The sequence below is a fragment of the Bos javanicus genome, chromosome 22 (assembly GCF_032452875.1).
Source record: "Bos javanicus breed banteng chromosome 22, ARS-OSU_banteng_1.0, whole genome shotgun sequence".
Lineage (NCBI taxonomy): Eukaryota > Metazoa > Chordata > Mammalia > Artiodactyla > Bovidae > Bos > Bos javanicus.
The window spans coordinates 7,626,727-7,652,845 of record NC_083889.1 but is presented as its reverse complement, the minus strand read 5'-3'; the positions used below and the strand labels follow the sequence as shown (position 1 = coordinate 7,652,845).

The window sequence follows — 26,119 nt, the reverse complement described above, 5'->3', positions numbered from 1 at the left end:
CAAAACTAAAAACAGAACGACCACATGATCCAGCAACCCTACTCCTGGGCCTATATCCAGACAAAACTGTAATTAAAAAAGATACATGTACACCTATGCTCACAGCAGTTCTGTGCACGACAACCAAGAAATGAAAACAACTTGAATTATGTCCACTGACAGATGCGTGGATATGGAAGATGTGGTACATATATACAGAGAAATACTGCTCAGCAATAAAAAAGAATGAAATAACGCCATTCACCGTAACATGGATGCAAATACAAACTACCAAACTCAGTCAGAAAGAGGAAGACAAATACTGCACGATACCACATACGCAGAATCGAAAATCTGACACAAGTGAACCTATCTATGAGACAGAGACAGAATCGGGGACACAGAGAGCAGGCTTGTTCTCAGGGGAGACGGGCGGGAGCGGTCGGGTTAGCAGTGTGGGGTCAGCACGTGCCAACGGAGACACACAGAACGGATAAACAGCGAGGCCGCGCTGCAGAGCAGAGCCCACGCCGGTCAGCATCCCGTGATGAACCATACTGGGAAAGAGCACGGGAAAGGACGCACACACTCTTTTCTATTCTGGCTGATCGTTCCCCTGGAGGAGGAAATGCCAACCCACTCTGGCATTCTTGCTTGGATAATCTCATGGACAGAGGAGCCTGGCGGGCTATAGTCCATGGTGTTGCAAAGCGTATACAACTGAATATATATATATATATACACTGAGTCTCTTTGCTGTACAGCAGTAATTAACGCAACATTGTAGTTCAACTACACATCAATAAAAAATAAATTGAGACTGGTACTTCCAAGAAGGCAGAATGACTATGGGAGACAACAAATTAAATGACATTTTCAGGGGCTGGAAGTAAATCAGCTATCAGAGTTTACAAGAAAGTTGGAAAAGAGTGAGAGAGGAAATACAGTAAGAAATAGTAAGTGGAAAGTTCTGGGAGAATAAGTCTTAACAATTTACGTGGACTTTACAGTAAAGGCAACAGGGAAAGTTTTAAGCTGGAGAGAAGCAAAATTAGTCAGATAAAAAAGAAATCAAAAAATAGAAAACTGCAATAATCATCATAGTGAATAAAATACTCACTTTAATCATTAAAACCCCCAACTGTCCTCTTACAAAGATTATTGAGATATTACTCGAAAAAACTGAATGAAAACCTGTAGAGGATCCAGTAATATTAAGAACAAGAATGGGGGGCTTCCCTGGTAGTCCAGGGGTTAAGAATCTGCCTTGCAGTGCAGGGGACGCCGACTCGATCCCGGGTCCAGGAAGAGCCCACGTGCTTCGGAGCAACTAAGCAAGTGCACCGCAACTCCCGGGCCCACTGGCCACTGCCACCGAAGCCCGTGCACCCAGAGCCTGCGCTCCGCAACGAGAGAAGCCCCGGCAACAAGCCCACGCACTGCAACTGGGAAACAGCGTCCCACTCGCCACAACTGAAGAAAGCCCAAGAGCAGCGACAAAGACCCAACGCAGACTATAATAAACAAAACAAGGAAGGGGAAGACAACGCCTACAAACCAATAATCAACAGTAGGCAAAACGGGGTTTTTTTATAGGCAATAGGCAAAAAATACATACATGCACCTCACCCAAGAAGAAACACATGTGAGTGACAAACGTATAAACAGATGCTCAACATCATTGGAATTTAGGGAAATTCAAATCAACAGCACAATGAGATGTCAGTCTATATTTAAGACACGTACAGCATTTAAAATTAGAAAGAACAACTCAACTGAGTCTCTTATCCATTGTCTGTATGGATGCAAATTGATAAGACCACTTTGGAAAAACAAATATTACTATATGAAGTTAAATATTTGTACAGCCTGAGAGGGTAACAGGCAGAAAGGCTAAGGGGTCTCCAAATGGAGAAAATAGGCTGCAAGTGTCAGGCGTTTTTTCTCTCTCTCTTAAGCGGCAGGAGGAAACAAACTACAAGTCTCAGATTTTTTTCCGGGAGTTGGTGATGGACAGGGAGGCCAGGCGTGCTGCGATTCATGGGGTCGCAAAGAGTCGGACACGACTGAGCGACTGAACTGAACTGATGCATAATTAAAAGGAGGTTTCTCTTAAAATTCTGTGTTACCATGAAGACACCTGGTTCCACCTGAACTTAACTTTTCTCAAACCTTGAGCTAACTAATGCGTTTTTCTTACAGAAATGTTCTTAAGCTATGTTAATGAACTATGTATTTACCCTAGTCTTTCTTCAAGTCTGATCCTCTTAAGACTCAGAACCAAAAAGGGCTCAATAAACCAGTATGTTTTACTCAAACATTGTTCTCCTGATCTGTGTTAATGAAACTATGTCCTTACTTGGAAACCTGCCTTTCTTCAAGATTCATGTCAATCGTTTTATGGCCTGGGATGACTCACCTTGTGCAATGTTATCTCAAAATGCACGTTGTGGGTGAGGGGCCTGGTGCCACTCTGAGTTTTGAGACATTTCCTTTCTCTAATTAGCAGCCTGCTGATAGGTATATAACATACTGCTAAAGGCTAGCAGGGGGTACTCTTTCTGCCCGCTTCTGATGTCTATGTCAGAAGTTTTCTCTATCTCTCTTATACTTTAAAAATACTTCATTACATAAAAGCTCTGAGCGATCAAGCCTCGTCACTGGCCCTGGGTTGAATTCCTCTCCTCTGGAGGCCAAGAATCCTGGCATCTTTCACAGCTCAACAACCTTTCAAGCCTATGACCTCTGGCAACTCAACTCAATATATTTACTGACCATCTGTATTTCCTCCTTTGTTCAGACCCTCTTCAAATTTTTCTAAGAGTTAATCCATCTGTTTCTTAATTTTTAATAATCTGTGTATATGTTGAAGAAGATAGCCTTCTCCTACAATGTGTATTTGAATTATTTCATCTGCCACTATGCTGCTTATATTTGGTATGGCATATTTTGCCATATTTTACTATTCAGAGAATCAAATTTGCCAGTCTTTTCTGTTGTAACTACTGAATTCACAGCTTTTAAATTAACAGCTCTCTAACATAACTTTCCAGGGATAACACTCTAGAGCAGAATATACTAGTTTCACCCTTATCTGTGGAGTTCTATTCATGCTTCATGCCACCCCAATGTAGATTTAAAAATCCAAAGCCATCATCAGAGTTTTAATTGTAAGCATAACCCTAACCAGAGGACAATTTGCTTCTGCCGTGATTTGGACTTAGATGCTAACCTTAAAATAGTACATAACGGTATACAGAGGGAGGGCCTTTAAGCATCTGCATCTAATTTCAACATATATTAATTCAGTCCTGTATAGCCTCATACAAGGTAAAACAACAATAAACATGAACAAACCAAAAGGAAAAAAAAACCTCTTTAACAACAAAAAAATCTGCATAGATGTTTAAACCTGTATTTGAAGTTCTATGACTACTTGTTAGTCACTCAGTCATGTCCAACTCTTTGCGACCCCATGGACTGTAGCCCGCGAGGCTCCTCTGTTCATGGAATTCTCCAGGCAGGAATATTGGAGTGGGTTGCCATTCCCTTCTCCAGGGGATCTTCCTGACCCAGGGACTGAACCCAGGTCTCCTGCACTGCAGGTGGATTCTTTACCATCTGAGCCACCAGGGAGGCCCAATTTGCAGTATGTACCCCTAAAAGAGCATCTTACCTGTTTGGTTGCCTTGGAATATATATAAAGGCACCAAAGACAGCAGAAGGTACCAGTCCCTGAAAAAGTCCATGGAGTACTACAACCAGCCAGCAGGCAAGAACGCCCATTCAATGATGCCCCAAACAGGAATGAGCCCTTTACTGCACTGCTCCCCAGGGTCCCTTGATCACAGATAGGCACTGGGCTGTAACTTAATAATTACAACAAAAACCACAATTATTTTCACTCATGGAATTGGCTTATAAATTTTAGAAAAGGGAAATTTAAAAATTTAAGTGCTAGTTATTTTATAATTTTCCCTAGCAAACTAGTAAAACTGCCAAATTATATGTAATTATGTAGTTGATTCCATTTGCCAAAATTATTAGGCTCAGCTCTCCTGTTTGGGGCAATCAATCCTTCTTCATCAAGCCCACAAACACACTGAGGACTTAATTTTGTCATGGATCCACATACATTTTAAAAGGAAAGAAAATTACATAGATAATGGTGATTTGGTTTTTAAAAATATGTCTAACAAGGTTTCTTTCATTATTATTCATTACTAACAAGAGCCATGTCTTCTCACAATGTTTAAAATATTTACTGCATGTAGCACTCCCTATTCCTATGAAGCTGTTTACATGCATTTTCATTTCAGCACTAAAATCCGAAAACAACCACGTGTGTGTGTGTGTGTGTGTGTGTGTGTGTGTGTGTGAGTCACTTAGTCGTGTCCTACTGTTTATGACCCCATGGACTGTAGCCCACCAGGCTCCTCTGTTCATGGAATTCTCCAGGCAAGAATACTGGAGTGGGTTGCCATGCCCTTCTCCAGGGGAATCTTCCCAGCCCAGGGATCAAACCAGGTCTCCCTGCAGGCAGATTCCTTACTGTCTGAGCTACCCGGGAAGCCCATAAGAGAAGTAAAAACTTAACGTCAAACAAATTAATCTTACAGTTTGAAACCTGAATTGTGGGCCAATACTTGCTCATGCCAGACTGCTTTTCTCAAGAGGAATGGTTCTTTCCAAGAGACTGCCTTCTTAATAATACAAAATAATTATCAGTTGTCATAATTACCACCACTACTCCGCTCAAGCGCCAAAAGTTGTCAGTTTAATGTCAGATGGTAGTGTGCAATTTCTATTGAGATTAAATTAGTGCAAGTTGATGAAATGAAGCAGCAGGCCATATTAACTCGCTTAATAACCAGGTCCTTTACTGAGATCGTTAGCAGTAGCATACGTTAAGATGCATATCAGGATAGCCTGCTTTTATCAACTGTTTGTATGAAAACTAACTCTACTGTCAACAGTATTTATTAAGTACTCAGACACCCAAAATTTATATTATACAATAATAAAACATTTATTTAACATTTATTAAATGCCAGATGCTCAGAGCTACCAACAGCCCCTTAAAGTAAGAACTATTACTATTACAGATATGGGAAATTAGGCCTGGGGAGTGAAGTCACTTTAAGGTCACACAACCAGTAAATAAGGAGTGTAGAAATCTCAAGCAAGTCAAGCTCCAAAAGTAATATATCCAATAACAATGAAGACAAGTATAAGCAAGGACAACACAACTCAGTAACAGATACAGAGATTATAACAAACTATACATCTCCATTATTATAAGAATTATATAACTGATTCCAGGAACAGCAAAATTACAAGCTGTTTGTTGAATTGTGTGTGTGCGTGAAGGGTAGAGGGAGAACTTTAACATCCTTATTTTATAAGTGAAACCAGGACAGAAAGCAAAATTGTCAATGATTGTTAGTAACAAACTAAAAATGGGTAGCAGAAGGAGTCCGTGAATTAATAATATTGAGGGATCTTAAAACTAGAAATAAGATGATTAGATTAAAAAAACAGATTTTTCTGACTGGATTCAAAGTGATATAAAGTGATGAAGAATATTGAGGGATCTTAAAACTAGAAATAAGATGATGAGATTAAAAAAACAGATTTTTCTGATTGGATTTGAAGTGATATAAAGTGATGGAGTACATAATTCTAGGTTATGCTTGTTAATGGTTCCAGAGAGTAAGCTCAGACTTCACTGGATATTATCAGTAACGGAGGTGAGCAGAGAATTTAAGAGGGTAGTAACAGATGCAGTAAAAAATGGCAGAGGAGAAAATGACTTTGGCAGCAAGTAAATAAGATTATCATAAAGTCAAAGAATTCACACCTATTGATGAAGATGGAAAGTAAACAGGAATTCAGTAAGAACAGGAACAACAGTCTGCTCTGTCACAAAGAAGTTCACAATATGAAGTAAAAATGTAAGCTGAAGACAGGCTGAAGTATGAAGACATCACTGAACTTAGCAAAAGCAACCAGCACTTAAGCTTCGTGAGGTGGGGACTCTGTAGCAGTCATTCACTTTGTTGTGGAATTAACGTACGACAAAGATGTCTGCTTTGGCAACCTGGCTAAAATTCTTCTTCAAACTTTTGCTTAAAAAGAGTATCTGGGAAAGGGAAAGCTATTACTACTGAGAATAGAAAATCTGAGAGTAAAATGATAGAAATGATTTAAAGGCCAACAAAAATTAAAATCTGGCTCGAGTTAGGTCTGAGACCCAAGAGTCAGAGAAGACCTACCGCGGCAGTCCTTTAAATTTTAACTTCCCCTTACAGACTCCAAAATAAGGAAAGAAGTGGGAATGCAAATCTACGAATAAACATGTTATGAACATTTGCTCTCAAATGACAATTCTTTTTTAAAAAATGATCTATGTGTGAGCCTTAGCATGATTCAAAAACTGTGATTCCAGGATTTTTGAAAGCTGAGTCCATCACGGATCCTTAAAAGAATCAAAATTTTTAAAACAGCAGTTCAGAAATCACACCAGCACAGAAAGTTATATAATTCCACAGCGCTCCCCACTCCAACTCCTCCTCCCTTTTGGTCAATAGGTAGAAACAGTACCATGGCTGAGTACAGTGCAAGAGCTAATTCTACCAGAAGGGAAAAATATTAAGTTAGCAGCCTTGAGTCACAAAGAGCAGCAGTATTCAGGAGAAGGGTGGAGTTTAATCACACTCCAGTGCTGAATGACTAATGTGCGTCGGCCTGAAGCTGGTTATGAGTCTCCCGGGGTATAAATGACATATTCACACTAAGGTTTGATGTCTGTGCTAGAAAAGTGCTCAGACCGAGAGGGCAACACTGCACGACTCTGGAAACGCCGCTCACTCTGGTCTATTGTGGATGGCACCCCTACAGCCGCACGGCCACAGCCGGCCCACCCGAATCACGCTGGCTCCACGGCTCTCTGTGCTTGACCAGGGCCGTGTGGGTGTATATGATAAACATATTCCTCCTTCCTTGTCACCACTTTCGGAACTTTAAAATGGTCATTATACCCAAAGAATATTCTCTCTTAGCCAAGCAAATATTTATTTTGTTCAAATAAAACGTAATTGCTGTATCTTTCATAAGATTCTGCCATGACTTAATTTTCTTTTTTATTAACTGAGCAGAACGAGCTCATGGCAACACCTGATGACTAATGAAATGGCATCCTGAAGCCCCTAAAATGTGATCATCACCCCAAGACACTAAGTCTTCACCCCCATTCCAGACTCAAGAACAGGAGTCTAAAACACTGAGGCGGCAAAGGCGAGCAGTCCATGGCACTTACAGAGCAACTCCGGCATGTAAACAGAACACACATACTCATCCCCCGCATGTTAAAATGAGATTAAGACAGGCAGGGAATGGGGTCAGCTAGTCAATTTCTTACTGTATGTCAGCATCTCCCCCGCAAATTTCCAAGGATTATTAAAAGAGTTCCAAGGTCAGTAAGTTTGAAATGCCACAGTTATTCATCTGGGAGCATCACCATGCATATTAGCCTATTAAGGCTCTGAGAGGGCATGCAGTAAAGAAATTGGTTTTGTTTACCTTGCGTTTCCCATACTTATTGATCACAAAACCTGTTTTTTTTTGTTTCGTTTTGTGAAACATTACTGATATGAGAAGTTCGGGAAATGCCACTCCTAAGATGATTATGTATTCATGTATTAACTGTTTGTTAACAATTAAAATGTAACATCCAAAACTAAAATAAGGTTTCCTTGATGCTTGCTGAGTATGAAAGGAAACTGCAGTGTCTGAGGATTAACAAGTGTTGGTTGACAGCTTTACTTGGCAAAATGCCAAGCAAAATACCATTACCTGTATGTTCTGTAATGCTAAAAATAAAGGACAAAAAGCCTGTTCTACAGTAGTCCCTTAGCACATAATTCTCATAAAATGGATAACATCAATATGTGGGCTGACACCATTTTAAGTACTCAGTAAGAACTCATAGTATAATTACTTTAAAATCAATTTATCAGAAAACATCTAAATGTCTATAACTTCAGGAGCTCACAGCCTTAATAATCTCTCCTCGCGTTACTGTGAGATAATCTACTGAAACCCAAACAGTGTCACCTACTGAAGATTATTACAATACTTACCACATTACAAAAAGAATCCAGACCAATGCTACGTACATACTTAGTACATTCTGGATTAGACCAAGTAAAAGTTAACAACAAGCTGAACAGCATTCTATAAAACAAAAACAGAAAGTCAGTTAGGCTAATTCTGTCTGTTTTTCTATGCTATGGACTCACAGTGAGAAAGGAGACTGTCTTGGAACTTGATGACTGAATCATATACGAAATATTTAAATCTTTACATTTCGAATCATATACAAAATCCCTACACTTACCTCAAAAGAAGTTCTTTGGGTAACTTTTTGTTAATAAGGCCTTCATCATTATTCGAGAAAACCTAAAAGAAAAAAAAAAGTGAAATTATTAAAATGTTCCTCAATCAATCAAAAAAAAGTTACATATTTTGTAGATCAAAATGGCCCCCAGGAAGCTCAGGAAGGCAGGGATACGATTATGACTGATTCTCACTGCTGTAGAGCAGAAACCAACACAAAACTGTAAATCGATCTTCCACCGATGACGCCAATTTCATGAAGTCAGTATTCTCCAATACTGACAGACATAAATACAGTTTATATTCTATACCATTTAATAAGAATGGCAAACATTTAGAGAAGAGTTAACACACAGTCACTTCTATCCTACACTGTATTAGAGGTTCCAGGCAAGGCTATTCAGCAAAGAAAATAAATAAAAGGCATGCTGACTGAAAAGGAAGAAATAAAACTTCTGTTTACAGATGACACGATCCTGTACACTGAAAATTCTAGAAAAAAGACATAAAAAGCTATTAATCACGGAATTCCAGCAAGGTTGAAACATTTAACATACAAATACACCATGGATTTATACAAAAATAATTTGTATTTCCATACATTAGCAATGAACAACCTTAAAATAAAATTAAGAAAATAATCTCATTTGTAGCAGCATAAGAAAAAACCTATTTAGGAATACATTTAAGGAAAGAAGTACATGATATTATATATTGAAAACTTATACTAAACACTGTCGTGAGTAATCAGACTTAAACTGAAACACATTGCATGTTCATGAACTGGAAGATTTAACAGTGCTGAGTTAGCAATGCTTCTCAGCTTTGTACCTATTCTACTTGGGGTTTGCCAACTACATCCAGTCTGCTGTTATGCCCACCGAATGAAGACTTAACTTCTAACGCGGTACTATCACTTCCGCATTCCCAGTTATATCTTTTTATAGTCTTCCATTTTCCTGTTAAAATTTTCCAACTGTTCATCCATTCCAACTGTTCAACATCTGGCCCATCACTGACTCAGTTTCTCTAAGCTCTTCTCCTAACCATGGGTCACACTTTTTTATTTCTTTCCATGTCTCATAATTTGTTATTTCACAACAAATAATTGTGAGTAAAAAACCCCAGAACTTTACAAAGATCAATGAAACCAAGAGTTGTTTCTTTGAAAAAACTGACAGAAGGGGAGGAGAGACTCGCCAAGATGGCAAAGCAGAAAGACTGTGAGCTTACCTCCTCTCACAAGCACACCAAAATCACAGGCACCCATGAAAAAGACCAGGACCTACCAGAAGAAAATCTACAACTAAAGACATAAAGAGGGAACTACAACCAGACAGGCAGGAGGGGGCAAAATAACCAGGTCCCTCACCACAGAGATGGCAACCCACAAACTGGAGGATAATTACATTGCAGAGGTTCTCCCAGGAGTTAGCGTGCCGAGCTCCACATCAGGCTCCACAGCCCTGGGGTCAGGCAGCAAGAAGACAGCCCCCAGAGAGTCTGGCTTTGAAGGTCGGTGGGGCTTGGCCTTGGGAGTCCCTAAGGACTGAGGGAAACGGAGAAGGCTCTTGAAAGGAGCACACAAAACCTGCCGTGTTCCGGAACTCGGGGCCAAAGCAGTCACTGGACAGGAGCCAGGGCCAGACCTGCCTGCTGGTCTCAGGGAGTCTCTTGGAGAGGTGGGGGAAGCGGGGCTGTGGCTCACCTTGGGGACAAAGACACTGGCAGAGGCCATTCTTGGGAGCTCCTCCTACTGGGCGAACACGGGCTCTGGCAGGCCCCGTTGAGGGACCTGGCCCGTCCAACAGCCTGTAGGGACCAGTGCTGGGACACCTCAGGCAAAGTAGCTAACTAGACAGGGACACAGCCCACCTGTCAGCAGACAGGCCGCCTAAAACTCCCTGAGACCACAGTCGCCTCTAGACGTAGCCCTGCCCGTCACAGGGACAGGACCCAGCTTCACCCACCCACAGGCGGGCACCAGCCAAACTGTCCAGCAGTCCTGCTCCAGGCTCTAGACAAGCCTCACCTACCTGGGGGCAGACACGAGGTGCAAGAGAGCCGTAGTCTGCAGAGCTGGCCTGCCCGCAGCAGGCCAGACCCTACCCTGGGACCGGCTGGCCCTGACCCTTCCTACTAGCAGGCCAGCACAGCCTCAGAATGCCCGTGACCCCATATCTGTGTCAGGAAACACCTCCCACACCACCCCCCAACACATTAGTTATCAGACACCAGCTCTGTGATCCCTGGGCACTCCGGTCAGACCCCAGGGCCTGACTCAGACCATAAGTAGTCCAGCGTTAAACCAAAACCTGGTTTCACCCACCAGTAGTACACGGACAACAGCCCCAGAGTTTTCTGGACCCTGACTGCACCCACCCACCGGTGAACAGGCACCAGCCCGGGCCTCCTGGGGCACCGCAGTCAGCTGCCTGGCGACTGGGCCCCAACAGCCTCTTCATAAGGCACGGGCGGGTAACCAACTAGAGGAGAGGCCAATCAAGCCTACCAGACCACCCACACAGTCAGCCTGCCACAACGAAGGACCCACACAGCCCTCACAGGGGAAACCTCGAGAGCATACAGGCCGGGGACAACACAGGACATCTTGTACAGAACAGTTTCTCCAAGGTCAAGATATGTATTAACCCACCAGACACGTGAAAATATAAATACCAACTTAGGCAAAATGAGGTAACAGAGAAGGAACATGATACAACCCCAGAAGAACTTAGTGAAGTGGAAACAGGCAATCCACCCAAAAAAGAGTTCAGGGTAATGACTGTAAAGATAATCAAAGAACTCAGGAGAATAATGGATGCACAGAACAAGAAGTTAAAAATATTTAGCAAAGAGAAAAAATATATTTAAAAAGACAGAGATGAAGAATACAATACCTGAAATGAAAAATATACTAGAAGGAAAACCACAATTCTAAAAGACACATGTACCCCAATGTTTATTGCAGCAATATTTACAATAGCCAGGACATGGAAGCAACCTAGATGTACATTTACAAATGAATGGATAAAGAAGATGTGATACATATATACAGTAGAATATTACTCAGCCATAAAAAGGAATGAATTTGAGTTGGATTTAGTGAGGTGGATGAACCTAGAGCCTCTTATACAGAGTGCAGTAAGTCAGAAAAACATACATCGCATATTAACACACATATGTGGAATCTACTAGGTTGGTGCAAAAGTAATTTCAGTTTTGCATTGTTGAACTTTGCCATTAGATATTTGAATACATTTCTATATAAATGTGGTTATGTTATACATCATTTGAATGCATAATTCTTGCTTTATGCTTTTTGCTAATGAATTATTACTTATTGTTTATTTTATATGTATTTTAGACAATCTACAGTAATGACCTTAGACAAATAGCAAATTGGAGCAATTTTCTTATTCGAGTTCAAAATGGGTTATAAAGCAGCAGAGACAACTTGCAATATCAACAATGCACCCAGACCAGGAACTGCTAATGAACATACAGTGCAGTGGTGGTTCAAGAAGTTTTGCAAAGGAGACGAGAATCTTGAAAATGAGAAGCGTGGTGGCTGGCCATTAGAAGTTGACAATGATCAACTGAGAGGAGCATCAAAGCTGATCCTCTTACAACCACACAGGAAGTTGCCCAAGAACTCAACATCGACCATTCTACAATCATTTGGCCTTTGAAGCAAAACGGAAAGGTGACAAACCTTAATAAGTGGATGCCTCATAAGCTGACCACAAATCAAAATAAAACCATTCTTTAAAGTGTCCCCTTTTCTTATTCTATGCAACAACAATGAATCATTTCTTGATCTGATTGTGACGTGTGATGAAAAGTGCCTTTTAGATGACAACCAGCTCAGTGGCTGGACCAAGAATAAGCTCCAAAGCACTTCCCAAAGCCAAACTTGCACCAAAAAATGGGGGTCATGGTCTCTGTTTGGTGGTCTGATGCCCGTCTGATCCACTACAGCTTTCTGAATCCCGGTGAAACCGTTACATCTGAGAAGCATGCTCAGCAAACAGTGAGAGGCAGGAAAAACTGCAACGCCTGCTGTTGGCACTGGGCAACAGAATGGAACCCATTCTTCTCCACAACAATGCCTGACCACGTCACATAATGAACATGTCACAAGTTCAATGAATTGAACAAAGTTCAAAGTTTTGCCTCATCTGCCATATTCACCTGACCTCTTGCCAACTTACTACTTCGTCAAGCATCTCAACAACTTTTTGCAGGGAAAATGCTTCCACAACCAGGAGGATGCAGAAAATGCTTTCCAAGAGTTCATCGTATCTGGAAGCACAGATTTTTTTTTTTATGCGACAGGAATAAACAAACATTTCTCATTTGCAAAAATATGTTGATTGTCATGGTTCCTATTTTGACTAATAAAGATGTGTTTGAGCCTAGTTATGACGATTTAACATTCAGGATCTGAAAGCATAATTACTTTTGCACCAACCGAAAAACCGTACTGATGAACCTAGTAGAGAATGGACATGTGGCACAGTGGGGGAGGTGAGGATGGGACAAGCTGAGAAAGCAGCCTTGACATACATACATTATCATGTGTAAGAGTTAGTAGGAAGTTGCTCTGTAACACAGGGAGCCCAACCCGGCACTTTATGTGACCTAGAGGAGTAGGATTGGGGGAGGGGGCGTGGCGAGGTGGAGGCTCAAAAGGAAGAGGATATATACATAATCATATATCATAGATATATCATAGAGAGTCACATCATATGGCAGAAACCAACACACTGGAAAGCAATTTTCTACCAATTAATTTTTTTTAATTTTTAAAAAGAAAAATATATTAGAAGGAATCAACAGTAGATTAAAACATACAGAAAAATGGATCAGCAAGCTGGAAGACAGAGTAGTGGAAATCATGACCACTGAACAGAAAAATTTTTTTAAATGAGGACAGTCTAAGGGACCTCTGGGACAATATCAAGAACACTAATATTCACATTATAGGGGTCCCAAAAGAAGAGAAATTGAAAAAAAAAAAAGCGGGGGGGGGGGGTTGAACATATCTGAAGAAATAACAGCTGAAAACTTCTGCAAACTGGGAAAAGAAACACTTATCCAAGTTCAGGGAGGGCAGAGAGTTCCATATAGGATAAACCCAAAGAAGAACACACCAAGACACATTGTAATTAAAATGACAAAAAATAAAGATAAAGAGAGAATCTTAAAAGCAGCAAGGGTAAAGCAGGGGCACTCCCATAAGGTTATCACCTGATTTTTCAGCAGAAACTCTGCCAGCCAGATGAGTGATATATTTTAAATGATGAAATTGAAGAACCTACAATCAAGAATATCCAGCAAGGCTCTCCTTCAGATTTGATAGAAAGATCAAAAGTTTTATCAACAAGCAGAAGTTAAAAGAGTTCAGCACCACCAAATCAGCTTTATATTAAATACTAAGGAACTACTCTAGGTGAAAAAAGAAAGGCCCCAATTGGAAACATGAAAATTACAAAATGAAAAAGATCATCAGTAAAGACACACATACAGTAAAGGCAGGGAATCAACCACGCACAGAGAGAAGGAAGGCTAAAAACAAAACCAGTAACATCTACATCAAAGCCCCTTAAGCAGTTAAGGGATACACAAAGCAGTTAAATTAAAGGTATGATATAAAAAAAAACAGTAATCATGAGGGGTTTTAAAAATGCATTGAAATTAAGAGATCAGCAACTTAATCACATATATTAAGATTGCTATTAAAAAACCTCACAATAACCACAAATCAAAAAACCTAATACATACACACACACACACACACACGCACAAAGAAAAAGGGACCTCTGGTGGTCCAGTGGTTAAGAATCCGTCTTGCAATGCAGGGGACACAAGTCTGATCCCTGGTCAGGGAACTAAGATCACACGTGCTTGCAGAGCAACTAAGCCCACATGGCACCACTACTGAGCCTGTGCGTTTCGGAGCTCGTGTGCCCCACACAGAGAGCCTGAACGCCACAACTACTGAGCCTGTGTGTTTCGGAGCTCATGTGCCCCACACAGAGAGCCTGAACGCCGCAACTACTGAGCCTGCGCGCCACAACCAGAGAGTCCGTGCACTGCAACAGGAGACTCCACGTGATGCAAAGATCCCGAATGCCACAACTAAGACCCCGTGCAGCCAAATAAATAAATATTTTTTTAAAGAAAAAATCCGAACATAACACTAGTCATCAAGTAACAAGAACAAAAGAAAAAGATACAACCACCCCCAAACAATGAACAAAATGGCAGTAAGAACATATGCATCAATAATTACCTTAACTGCAATAGACTGTATGTTCCAATCAAAGGACACAGAGGGGCTGAATGGATACAAAACAAAACCCTTATTTATGCTGCCTACAAGAGACTCACTTCAGATCTCACTTGAGACACACAAAGACTGAAACTGAGGGGATAGAAAAGGTATTCCATGCAAAGAGAAATCAAAACAAAGCTGGAGTAGCAATACTTATATGGGGCAAAACAAATTTCCTCAAAATAGAGACTGTTACAAAGACAAAGAAGGATACTTTATAACGATCAAGGAATCAATCCAAGAACAAAACAGTGGCTCAGCTGGTAAAGAATCTGCCGGCAATGCAGGAGACCTGGCTTTGATCCTTGGGTTGGGAAGATCCCCTGGAGAAGGGAAAGGCTACCCCCTCCAGTATTCTGGCCTGGAGAATTCCATGGACTGTATAGTCCATGGGGTCACAAAGAGTCCGACACGACTGAGAAATTTTTACATCAAACTTCATAAATATATATGTTCCCAACATAGGAGCACCTTTATACATAAGGCAAATATTAGCAGACATAAAAAAAAGAAATCAACAGTAACATAATAATAGTAGGGAACTTTAACACCCCACATATATCAATGATCATCCAGAGAGAAAATCAATAAGGGAACACTGGCCTTAAATGACATATTAGATGTGATAGACTTAACTGATATATACAGAGCATTCCACCCAAAAGGAGCAGAATACACAGTCTTTCAAGCGCACATGGAACATTCTCCAGGAGAGACCACATGTTAAGGCCATAAAACAAGCATCAGTAAATTTAAGAAAACTGATAATATCAAGTATCTTTTCCAACCACAATGCTATGAGACTAGAAATCAACTACAAGGAATAAAAACACACCCACACATGGGGGTTAAACAACATGCTACAAAACAACCGATGGATCATTAAAGAAAACAAAGGGAAGATCAAGAATATCTAGAGACAAATGAAAATAAAAACACAAAGATCCAAAACCTATGGGATGCAGCAAAAGCAGTGAGGGAAATTTAAAGCAACGCAAGTTTACCTCAGGAAACAAGAAAAATCTCAAGCAACCTAACCTTACACCTACAGGAACTAAAAAATAAAGAATAAACAAAACACAAAGTTAGTAGAAGGAAAGAAATCATGAAGATCACAGTGGAAATAAATGAAATAGACTTTAAAAAATCAGAAAAGATCAACATAACTAAAATCTGGTTCTTTGCAAATGTAAACAAAATTGATAAACCTTTAGCCAAATTCATCAAAAAAAAATCAATAAATCAGAAATGAAAAAGAAGTTACAAATGATACCACAGAAATACAAAAGATCATAAGAGGCTAATACAACTATATCTCAATAAAATGAAAAACCTGGAAGAAATGGTCAAATTCTTATAAATGTACAATCTCCCAAGACTGAACAGGAAGAAACAGAAAATATGAATAGACAAGTTACCAGTACTGAAACTGAGTCAGTAATTCAGAAATTATCAACAAGCGCAAGTCCAGACCAGGGACTCCAGTGGTCCCGTGGTTAGGTCTGTGCTTTCACTGCCAAGGCCTGTTAGAGAGCTAAGTTCCCACAAGCCACACGCTGCAGCGGGGGCTACGGAGCCCAGGACTAGGCGGCGTTACAGGTGAGGTTTACAAAGCGTTTAGGGAAAAGTTTACTAACGCCTATCCTTAAACAATTCTCACACACTCACACACACACACAACATGCAGAGGAAAGAACAATTACAAACTCATTCTATGAGGCACTCATCACCCTGATACTAGAACCAAAGATACTAAAAAAGAAACTCACAGGCCAATACCACTGATGAACATAAATGCAAGAATCTTCAACACAACATCAGCAAACTGATCCCAACAATACACTAAAAGAATCATAAACCATAATCAAGAGAGACTTATCCCAGGGATGTAAGGATTTTTCAATATCTGAAAAATCAATGTAATACACATTAACAAGCTGAAGAATAAAAACCATATGATTATTGCAATAATCACAGGAAAAGCTTTTGACAAAATTCAACATTAATTTGTGATCAAAATTCCCCAGAAAGTGGGCATGGAGGGAACATACATCAACATAATAAAGGCCACATAAGACAAATCCACAGTTAACATCATACTCAATGGTGAAAAGCTGAAAACATTTTCTTTAAGATCAGAAACAAAACACAGATGCCCACTCTCAATACTTTTATTCAACAGAGTATTGGAAGTCCTAACCACAGCAATCAGACAAGAAAAAGAAATACATCCAAAATGGTAAGGAAGAAATAAAATTGTCACTGTCTGATTACATGATACTATATGTAGAAAATCTGAAAGATGCCACCAGAAAACAACTAAAGCTTATCAATGAATCTTGTAAATCTGCAGAATGCTAACAAGATATAGAAATTTGTTGCATTTCTATGCACTAACAACAAACTATAAAAGAAGTTAAGGAAACAATCACCTTTACCATCTCATAAAAAAAAATTAGGTAACTACGAATAAACCTAAGGAGGTAAAAGAGCCGTACTTGGAAAGTCTATGCTGCTAAGTTGCTTCAGTCGTGTCTGACTCTGTGCGACCCCATAGACGGCAGCCCACCAGGCTCCCCCGTTCCTGGGATTCTCCAGGCAAGAACACTGGAGTGGGTTGCCATGTCCTTCTCCAATGCATAAAAGTGAAAAGTGAAAGTGAAGTTGCTCAGTCGTGTCCGACCCTCAGCGACCCCATGGACTGCAGCCCACCAGGCTCCTCCGTCCATGGGATTTTCCAGGCAAGAGTACTGGAGTGGGGTGCCACTGCCTTCTCTGTGGAAAGTCTATAAAAGACTATAAAACTATAAGATGAAACTGAAGACAATACAAAGAGATGAAAAAATATATCGTGTTTTATATAGAAAGAATTAGTACTGGTAAAGTGACCATACTATACAAGACGATCTACAGATTGAATGCAATCCCTATCAAAATATATCAGGGGATTTTTTATAGAACTGCAACAAATAATCTCAGAACTTGTACGGAAACATAAACACACAAATAGCCAAAACTATCTTGGGAAAGAACAGAACTGGAGGATTCAAGATCCCTGACTTCTGACTATACTGCAAAGCTATCAAAACAGTATAGCATTGGCAGAAAAACATTCACACAGATCAATGGAACAGAAAAGAAATCCAGAAATAAACCCACACACTATGGGTCAATTAATCTATGACAAAGGAAGAATATACATGGGAAAAAAGGTAGTCTCTTTAATAAATGGTGCTGAGAAAATTGAACAGCCACCTGCAAGAGAATGAAAGTGGAGCCCTGTCCTACACTATACACAAAAATTAACCTAGAATGGATGATAAGCTTCGAATGTAAGACTTGAAAAAAACTCCTAGAAAAAAATAAAACTCCTAGGGGAAAAAAAAAGGCTGTAAGCTCCTTGACATAAGTTATGGAGATGATTTTGGACTTGACACCAAAAGATAAGGCCACGAAAGCAAAAAATACATCAGACTACGTCAAACTAAAATGCTTCTGTGCAGCAAAGAAAACCACCAACAAAAACTACAATCTATGAATGATTCTGCTAAACATATGCAATAAGAAGTTAATATTCAACAAGAAATCTAATGAAAAAATGGGCAGAGGAGCTATACAGATGTCTTTCCAAAGATATGGCCAACAAGTACATGAAAAGGCCCTCAACATCATTAATCATCAGGGAAATATTGATACAAGTCAAAATATTGATACCACCTCATACCTATCAGAATGGATATTATTAAAGAGACAACAAGTAACAAGCAGTGAGAACCCTCACGCACAGCTGGTGGGAATCTACACTGATGCAGTCTCTGTGGAAAACGGTATGGAGTTTCCTCAAAAAATTAAAAACAGGGCTACCCTATGATCCAAGAATTCCAATTTTAGGGATTTTTCTGAAGAAAACAAAAACAATAATTTGAAGAGATAGGGGCTCCTATGTTCACCGAAGCATTATGTACAAGTCAAGATATGTAAATAGGTTGCCTATTGATAAATGAATAGATAAGGGAAATATAATAGATATATACAATGGAATATGATTCAGCCATTTAAAAAAAGGAAATTTTGACACCTGCAACAACACGGAAGTATTTTGAGGGCACTATGCCAACTGAAATGTCACACAGTGAAAGACAAATACATTAAAAGATAAATGATCTGATTTATATGTGTAATCTTTTAAAAAAAAATAAACTCATAGATAACAGATTTATGATTCCATAGATGGGGAATGGGAGGGTGGACAAAACAGCCAAAGACAATCAAAAGGCATTTCTAGTTACAAAATGAATAAATCCTGGGCATGTAACATACAGAATGGTAACTATAGTTAACAATACTGTTTGGTGTATCTGAAAGTGCTAGGAGAGTAGATCTTAAAAATTCTCATCACAAGGCAAAAATTCTATAACTATGTATGGTGACAGATGTTAACTAGACCTGTTACGGTGATCATTTTGCAATATATACAAATTTCAAATCATTACATTGTACAACTTTAATATGTTATTATGTCAATTATACCTGAATTTTTTTAAAGTATAGTCATTTACCTCCATAAAGCAAAGTTCCTCCTTCAATTACGTTGCTTACAGTGAAGGTAACAGGCACTGAATCCTTTTAATTTCTAGTTGATCTGGGTCTCAATTGTGTTATAGCGCTAGTTAGACTCAGTTCAAGATCGGCTTTAAATTTTTTTTAGGGTGCAATCAGAAATGCACCTTCAGGAGAAGCTGGGATCTGAGCACTGGTGAACTTCACAGATCTTGTTGAGCTTTACAACCCAGGTGCTAGCTTTCTGAAAACTAAGAGCACCATCTCTGTTTTACACTCTGGCTGTCAGCCGGGAGCTGGCTCTGCTGTGGCACCCTCTGCTGTCCATGCCTTATGGAGATCTCTCTCTGCCTCTGGCTGCCACCTGAAAGCCTGTTGCCTCCCTGATTGAAAGCCTGGATAGCCACAGAGGGACATTTCTCAGCTCCCCTGCCGTGCCCCCTGTCCGTGGTGGCCCTGCCTTACACTTGGGGAAAGCCCCTAGTGCCTCAGAGAGATTTCTGTTGATTCTCCTGCCCTGACCCTGGCCTTCAGCAGGCATCGCCCACCTCAGGAAGGTCCTGCACTCCAGGGCATGTCTACATGCATGTACTCAGCGAAGACCCAAGGGAAAGAGAGGTGGGTGCAACGTGCTCTGTGGCTGGGGCTCCTCGGGATTCCAGAGGTCACTCCAGCCCACAAGCAGTCAGTAAACGTTGACCGATTGCTCCAAGAGCTGTCTATAGCAGACTCTTCTCCCTCCTGCTGACCCCTCCACAGGTCCAAGTATCTACGCGTCTCCTTTTTTCTGGGAAGGGCGTGTTACAGCCTCAATTTTAATTCATGTAGATTTCTTTGTGACCTCAGCTCTCTAGACGGGTTTTAGAGAACTGCAATCTTGTAGCTTCTCAACCTTTTCCCATCATTAGGGTAGAAACAGCAATGTCTAGTTTTTGCAACTTTCAACATCCTAACAGTGGAAGTCTTTATTATCTGTTCTGATAGAAGAAAGACTTGGAGCAGATAAATGACTTACCCAAGGTTTAGAACTGAAAAAAAAAAAAAAAAAGGAAAACTACAATATAAACTTGTATCTCCTGACTCCAGGTCAAGTGTTCTTTGTACTGGAGAATCGGTAGTAAAGGCTATTTAACTCTGTGGCAGGCAATTGACTTCTCAGCATTTCTAGTTTGTAAAATGAAAGGATTGTACTAGAAAAACTCAAAAAGTCTCTTCCAAATCTAATACTTCAAGATTCAATTCAGTTTGCGTTTTAAAAATATCCCACTGTTTCTGAAAACGTAACTCTGTGTCTCTAGATATCTTTCACTTTAGATGTTTAATAAGGATCACGAATTTATCAAGCCCACAACCAACTCCTTTCTTCATCCCTTGCTAAATTTACTCCTCCCATAGTCTTCATCTCAGCAAATGACAACGTGTTACTATTGCTCAGACTCCAATCGCTGAACCATTCTTCACTTGCTTTTCTATTGCACAGCCAACCCCATGGATGACTGAACCAAACAACGCCTTCTCTGGTTTCCTTTGTTCTTGTCCTTTCTCCCCTCACTCCTACCTCGCGTATACTTTCCACACAGCAGACAGAACGGTCCTTTTATGAAATGCAAAGCCATGCTCTGCCATTCTACTCCGTCAATCACCTCCTCTCCCCTCAAATGGAAGGCAAATTCCCTTAAATGGCTTGTTCGTCTTACGCAATCTGGTCTCCCTGACTGACATGGCCTCCCCTCTTGCCAAGCTCATCTTATTCCACTCCAGGTTTTCCTTGCTGTGCCTCCAATACACCAGGCAGTGCCTCGCGACCTTTGCATATGTATTCCTTCCTGAAAGGGTCTTTCTCCTAGGCATTCACCTGCCACATCCTCTGCTCAGAGACACCTTCCCTTCCACCAACAGAAAGAGTAAGTTCCGGGACTCCGCTGGTGGTCCAGTGGCTAGGACTCCCAGTTCCTAATGCAGGGGGCCCAGGTGTGATCTCTGGTCAGGGAACTAGATCTCACATGCTACAAATAAGGGTGAGCTTGTCCCACCTAAAGATCCTGCATGCTGCAACGAAGACCCAGCACGGCCAAATAGTATTTTTTTTTAAAAAGCAAGTCCTCCCTCCTCTCATCCACTCATCCATCCTCAAAACTTCCTCTTATTCAGCTTTTTCTCCAAAGCCCTTCTCACCACCTTATCTATATGCTTATTATCTGTCCTCCCACCACTAGAATGTAACTCCACGAGGCCAGAGCCTTTCCTGTTTCATTTATGGTTGTGCACCCACTGCCTAGAACAGACTGGCACATACTGAGATACACAAATATTTGCTGGACAGAAAACCATGGGACAGAAAATTTAATGGAAAGACACGATTACAGGGGCAGCACTGAGAACTGGAAAAGCCGCACGCCAGGTACCAGGCACAATCTTCAGTTTGGGAAGAAGCCATGGTGCAATGCTTAAAATGCCATACTTTAAAGACAGATTGTTTGAGTTCAAATCCTGGCTGTCACTCACCAACTATGTGACCTTGGGCAAACTGTCTAAACAATTGGGCCTATTAAGTGAGTACAATGATGTCAATCTCACAGGGATGTTAGAAGGGTTAAGTGAGATAAATGTGAAGTGATCAGCCTAAAAATGAACACAGTGGAAGGGCTCTATGAAAGGGAGTTATTGTTACGATTACTAAAAATTATGTACCCCCTTAGTGCAGCCATAAAGGAGACCAGTTTTGTCCAGAGTAGGAAAATTAATAAGAGAGAAATTTGTTGTCATGATCTATTAACAAAGATCTCATTATATAAGCTCTCTTAACTATACCATGTGATGGCAAAGAGACCAAAACTGTTGGTAAAATAGAATATACTTTATTCTGCTTCTCAACACCTCTGAGAAGTCTTAACCACAGGCAAATACAGAAAGAGCAACACTGGGAGAACTCCAAATGAAATCAATTAAAATGGGACAATTCTATGATACAATGCTGTTTTATATTTCCAAAAAATAAATCTGCCTTACAAGCTCAAGTGGAAAGCAGTTAACAAAAACCTGATGACAACAGGTAATCCAACATATATTTTGATCCATACAAATTAAAGTTTAAAGCTTTTTGATGTCTTTTTGTAACAATTTTAGAATATACAACTAAAATAAATGAAAACTATGCTGGGAAAGATTGAAGGCAGGAGAAGGGGATGACAGAGGATGAGATGGTTGGATGACATCACCAACTCGATGGACATGAGTCTGAGCAGGCTCCGGGAATTGGTGATAGACAGGGAAGCCTAGCGTGCTGCAGTCCACGGGGCTGCAAAGAGTTGGACATGACTGCGCGACTGAATTGAATGGATTATTAGGAAAAAACCTCAGAAAATAAAATTTTACTTTTAGAAATAGTCTCATCCTTCAAGTCTAATGGCTTTATGTTAAAAGCTCGTCTTGTAACAATGTTTTCTTAGGTCAGTCTCCCAAGGCAATAGCAATAAAAACACAAACAAATGAGACCTAGTCAAACTCAACAAGCGTTTGCACAGCAAAGAAACCATAAGCAAAATGAAAAGACGACCTATGGAACAAAAGAAAATATTTGCAAATGCTGCAACCAACAAGGGCTTAATCACCCAAACACACAAACAGCTGATACAGCTCAACAACAAAAACACAAACAACCCAACTCAAAACTGGGCAGAAGACCTTAACAGACATTTCTCAAAAAAAGACATATAAATGGCCAATAGACACATGAGAAGATGCTCAATATTGTTAATTATAAATGCAAACCAAAAAATACAACAGGGTATCAACTCACACAGGTCAGAATGGCCATCATCAAAAAATCTACAAATAACAAATGCTGGAGAAGGTGTGGAGAAAAGGAAACCCTCCTACACTGTTGGAGAAAATGCAAGTTGATGCAGCCACTGTGGAAAACAATATGGATTTCTCCTCAGAAAACTAAAAAGAGAATTACCATATCATCCAAAAATCCCACTTCCTGGGCATATACCCGGATAAAACTGTAATTCAAAAGATATCTGCACCGCTATGTTCATAGCAGCATTATTTATGGTAGCCAAGACCCAGAAACACCCTCAATATCCATTTACAGGTCAATGGATAAAGAAGGTGTGGTACATATATACAATGGACTACTACTCAGTCATAGCAAAGAATGAAATAATGCCCTTTCAGCAACGTGGATGGAAGAGAACAAACTTGTGGATGCCACCGGGAGGGGGCTGAGGGAGGGTTGGGGTGGGAGGCTGGGGTCAGCAGATGTATGCTTATATGTATGTGTGTGTATAACTGAGTCACACTGCAGAGACTGGCACAACACTGTCAATCAACTACACTTCAATTAAAAAACAAAAACTGTAGCCTACCAGGCTTCTCTGTCCATGGGATTCTCCAGGCAAGAATACTGGAGTGGGTTACCATTTCCTTCTCCAGGGGATCTTCCCGACCCAGGGATCAAACCCTGGTCTCCTGCACTGGAGGCAGACGCTTTAACCTCTGAGCCACCAGTGAAGCCCATATATAGAACGGATAAACAACAGGTCCTACAGTATAGCACAGGCAACTATATCCAGTCTCCTGGGATCAACCATAATGAAAAAGAATATTTAAAAAAGAATGTATGTGTGTGTATAAAACAGTGAATCACACTGCTGTACAGCAGAGACTGGCACAACATTGTCAATCAACTATACTTCAATTAAAATTAAAAAAAAAAAAAAAAAAAGCCAGCCTTTGTGATTCACAGAAAGCAGGTGCCAATTCCTGAACACAAACTGAAATGACAGGAGAAACTTTAAATGCTATTACAGCCATGAGTATGAACCCTAATCCAATGATCTGTCGTCATTGATTCCTCTTCATTTCATCTGTGTGAAAGAGAAGAAAAGGCAGAGCACAGAAGCCTAGGCGTGCCTACTCTGCTCAACAGTGTGCAGCCAAGTGCCAAGAACAAAAGACAAATACTCATAAGCAGGCAAAACATTAAAATCCAAGTAAGGGAGAAAACTCATCTCCTAACAGAAAAATAGCTTATATTTGGAGGGAACATATAACAAGACACCATACACTATAGCATAATCCAACGTTTACATAAGCCGGCTCTGAGACAAGATGCCTGGTTTTGAAATCTGACTGGGTGAGTTACTTTACCTCTCTGTGCCTCATTTCCTCATCTCTAAAATGTGGAAACGGTATTTTCCGCGTAAGGTTGTTGTGATGGTTACTTAAGACACATGGGGTGCTTATAAAAATGTCTCACGCATAAAATGTACACAATAAATGTCAGCTGTCATTTATCATTTAAAGGCAATAGAAACAAGTGGCTTAACTGAATTCTTTTTTTTTTTTCTCCTGCACGGCATGTGGATCTTAGGGCTTTCCTGGTGGCTTAGCAGTAAAGAATCCACCTGCCAATGCCAGTGAAATGGGCTCAATCCCTGTGTCGGGAAGATCGTCCAGAGAAGGAAATGGCAACCCACTCCAGTATTCCTGCCTGGAGAATCCCAAGGATAGAGGGGCATGGTGGGCTACAGTCCATGGGATCAAAACTGAGCAACTAAACAACTTCTTAGTTCCTCGACCAGAGATCAAACCCACATCTCCTGCGTTGGAAGCCATGGAGTCTTAATCACCAGACTGCCAGGGGACGCCCTGAAGAAAAATTCACGTGCAACGCCATAAATATCCAATGCTAAAGCTGTATGTTTAGATTCAAGCATTTAAGGAAGGGTAATGTTAATATCTGGAGTACATTTGGGGGATTATAGAAGCAGCCTCCTTATCCTCCCTCTACACTAACCACTCACTCCCCTTTACCCTGGAGCCTAGGCATCAGGTTACCATTCACTTAAATTCCTCCCATGAATTAAATTTTTAATGCTTAAAGATAAAAACCAAAGCATTTCTAAGTTTGGCAAAGCAACCAGTAGTACACAAGTACAGTAAGATGCTTTTAGAGTACATAAAACTCTAAAATTTACGACCGTGAATCAAGGTGGACTGTTGATTCACAACAGTGAATCAGGATGGAACAGGTGGACCAAAAAGAAGAAAAGGAAAATGGACAACTGGAGGAATATAAGCCCTCAGAGAGAAAGCTGTGAAACTGTTAACTCCTTAATGTTCTTTCCCCTTGCCAGAATTGTAAGAGCTTTTCTCACAGATTACATGTAAAAAGTAAGACGCTGCAACATTTACAACACTTAGCTTTTCATAAATTCATTTCCTGAAATTCTTCTGGCTCCATTAATTTTCACTTAAAGCAACTCAGAATTTAAAAGAAGCATGCAGGGACTAAAGAAGGCATTGCTGTTATTTGTGGGTGATGGGGTATTTTTTTTCCTACTATCAACAGGTCACACAGCTGGCAGTTGTTCTTCTGGGGTCAATGAGATACAGATCATCCACGTTCTCTTAGTAGCTTAGTTACTAAGACAGGACAGAGCCAGCCAAGATTCCAAAGGGCAGCGTCTCTCTCCAGAAGCCCTACCGGCACTTGGGGAGCACCGGCCACTCTCAGTTTAGTAGCTCTTCCACTAACCCCTGCAGGTAAGCAGCAAATCTAGGTAACACTACTAACAGTTACAAAAACTGTTTCTCAGAACTAAGCGTTTTCCTCTCACCCACCCCCACCCTCTCGCAAATACACCAAAGGTGTGTCTCCAAGCAGACAATCCAGCTCTGCTCTTCTTTTACACCTTTTGGAGGCTTCTGGAGAATTCACACCTTCGACTGACAATTCCCTAAATCTTGCCTATTCAAGCCAATACCTGAGCCGAGTCTTCGGGTTATAAACGAGCTTAATGGAGTCCAGGTGGGATGCCCACTCAGTCTCAA

At 40.5% G+C, this 26,119-nt stretch overlaps 1 protein-coding gene and 1 long non-coding RNA gene across 8 annotated transcripts in view; one reads left to right on the top strand and one right to left on the bottom strand.

Moving 5' to 3' along the window:
• Positions 1–26,119, bottom strand: part of FBXL2 (F-box and leucine rich repeat protein 2) — a 111,767-nt gene that overhangs the window by 55,048 nt on the left and 30,600 nt on the right. For 3 of the 7 annotated variants that reach the window (XR_009732414.1, XM_061395801.1, XM_061395807.1), the window contains exons 2-3: positions 8,378–8,439; positions 8,121–8,214 (exon numbers count right to left, since the gene is read on the bottom strand). Coding sequence is in view for 3 of the 7 variants with exons in the window: in XM_061395807.1 (XP_061251791.1) it covers positions 8,121–8,214; positions 8,378–8,439 (156 nt within the window). In the remaining 4 variants the exon portion in view is untranslated. Of the gene's footprint in view, positions 1–8,120; positions 8,215–8,377; positions 8,440–26,119 lie in introns of those variants that run through there. The other 4 variants (XM_061395804.1, XM_061395800.1, XM_061395805.1 and 1 more) reach the window with 2 other exon arrangements.
• Positions 25,431–26,119, top strand: part of LOC133235033 (uncharacterized) — a 30,114-nt gene continuing 29,425 nt past the window's right edge. Inside the window, exon 1 of the long non-coding RNA XR_009732416.1 lies at positions 25,431–25,831. This is a non-coding gene — a long non-coding RNA (uncharacterized LOC133235033). The remainder of the gene's footprint in view (positions 25,832–26,119) is intronic.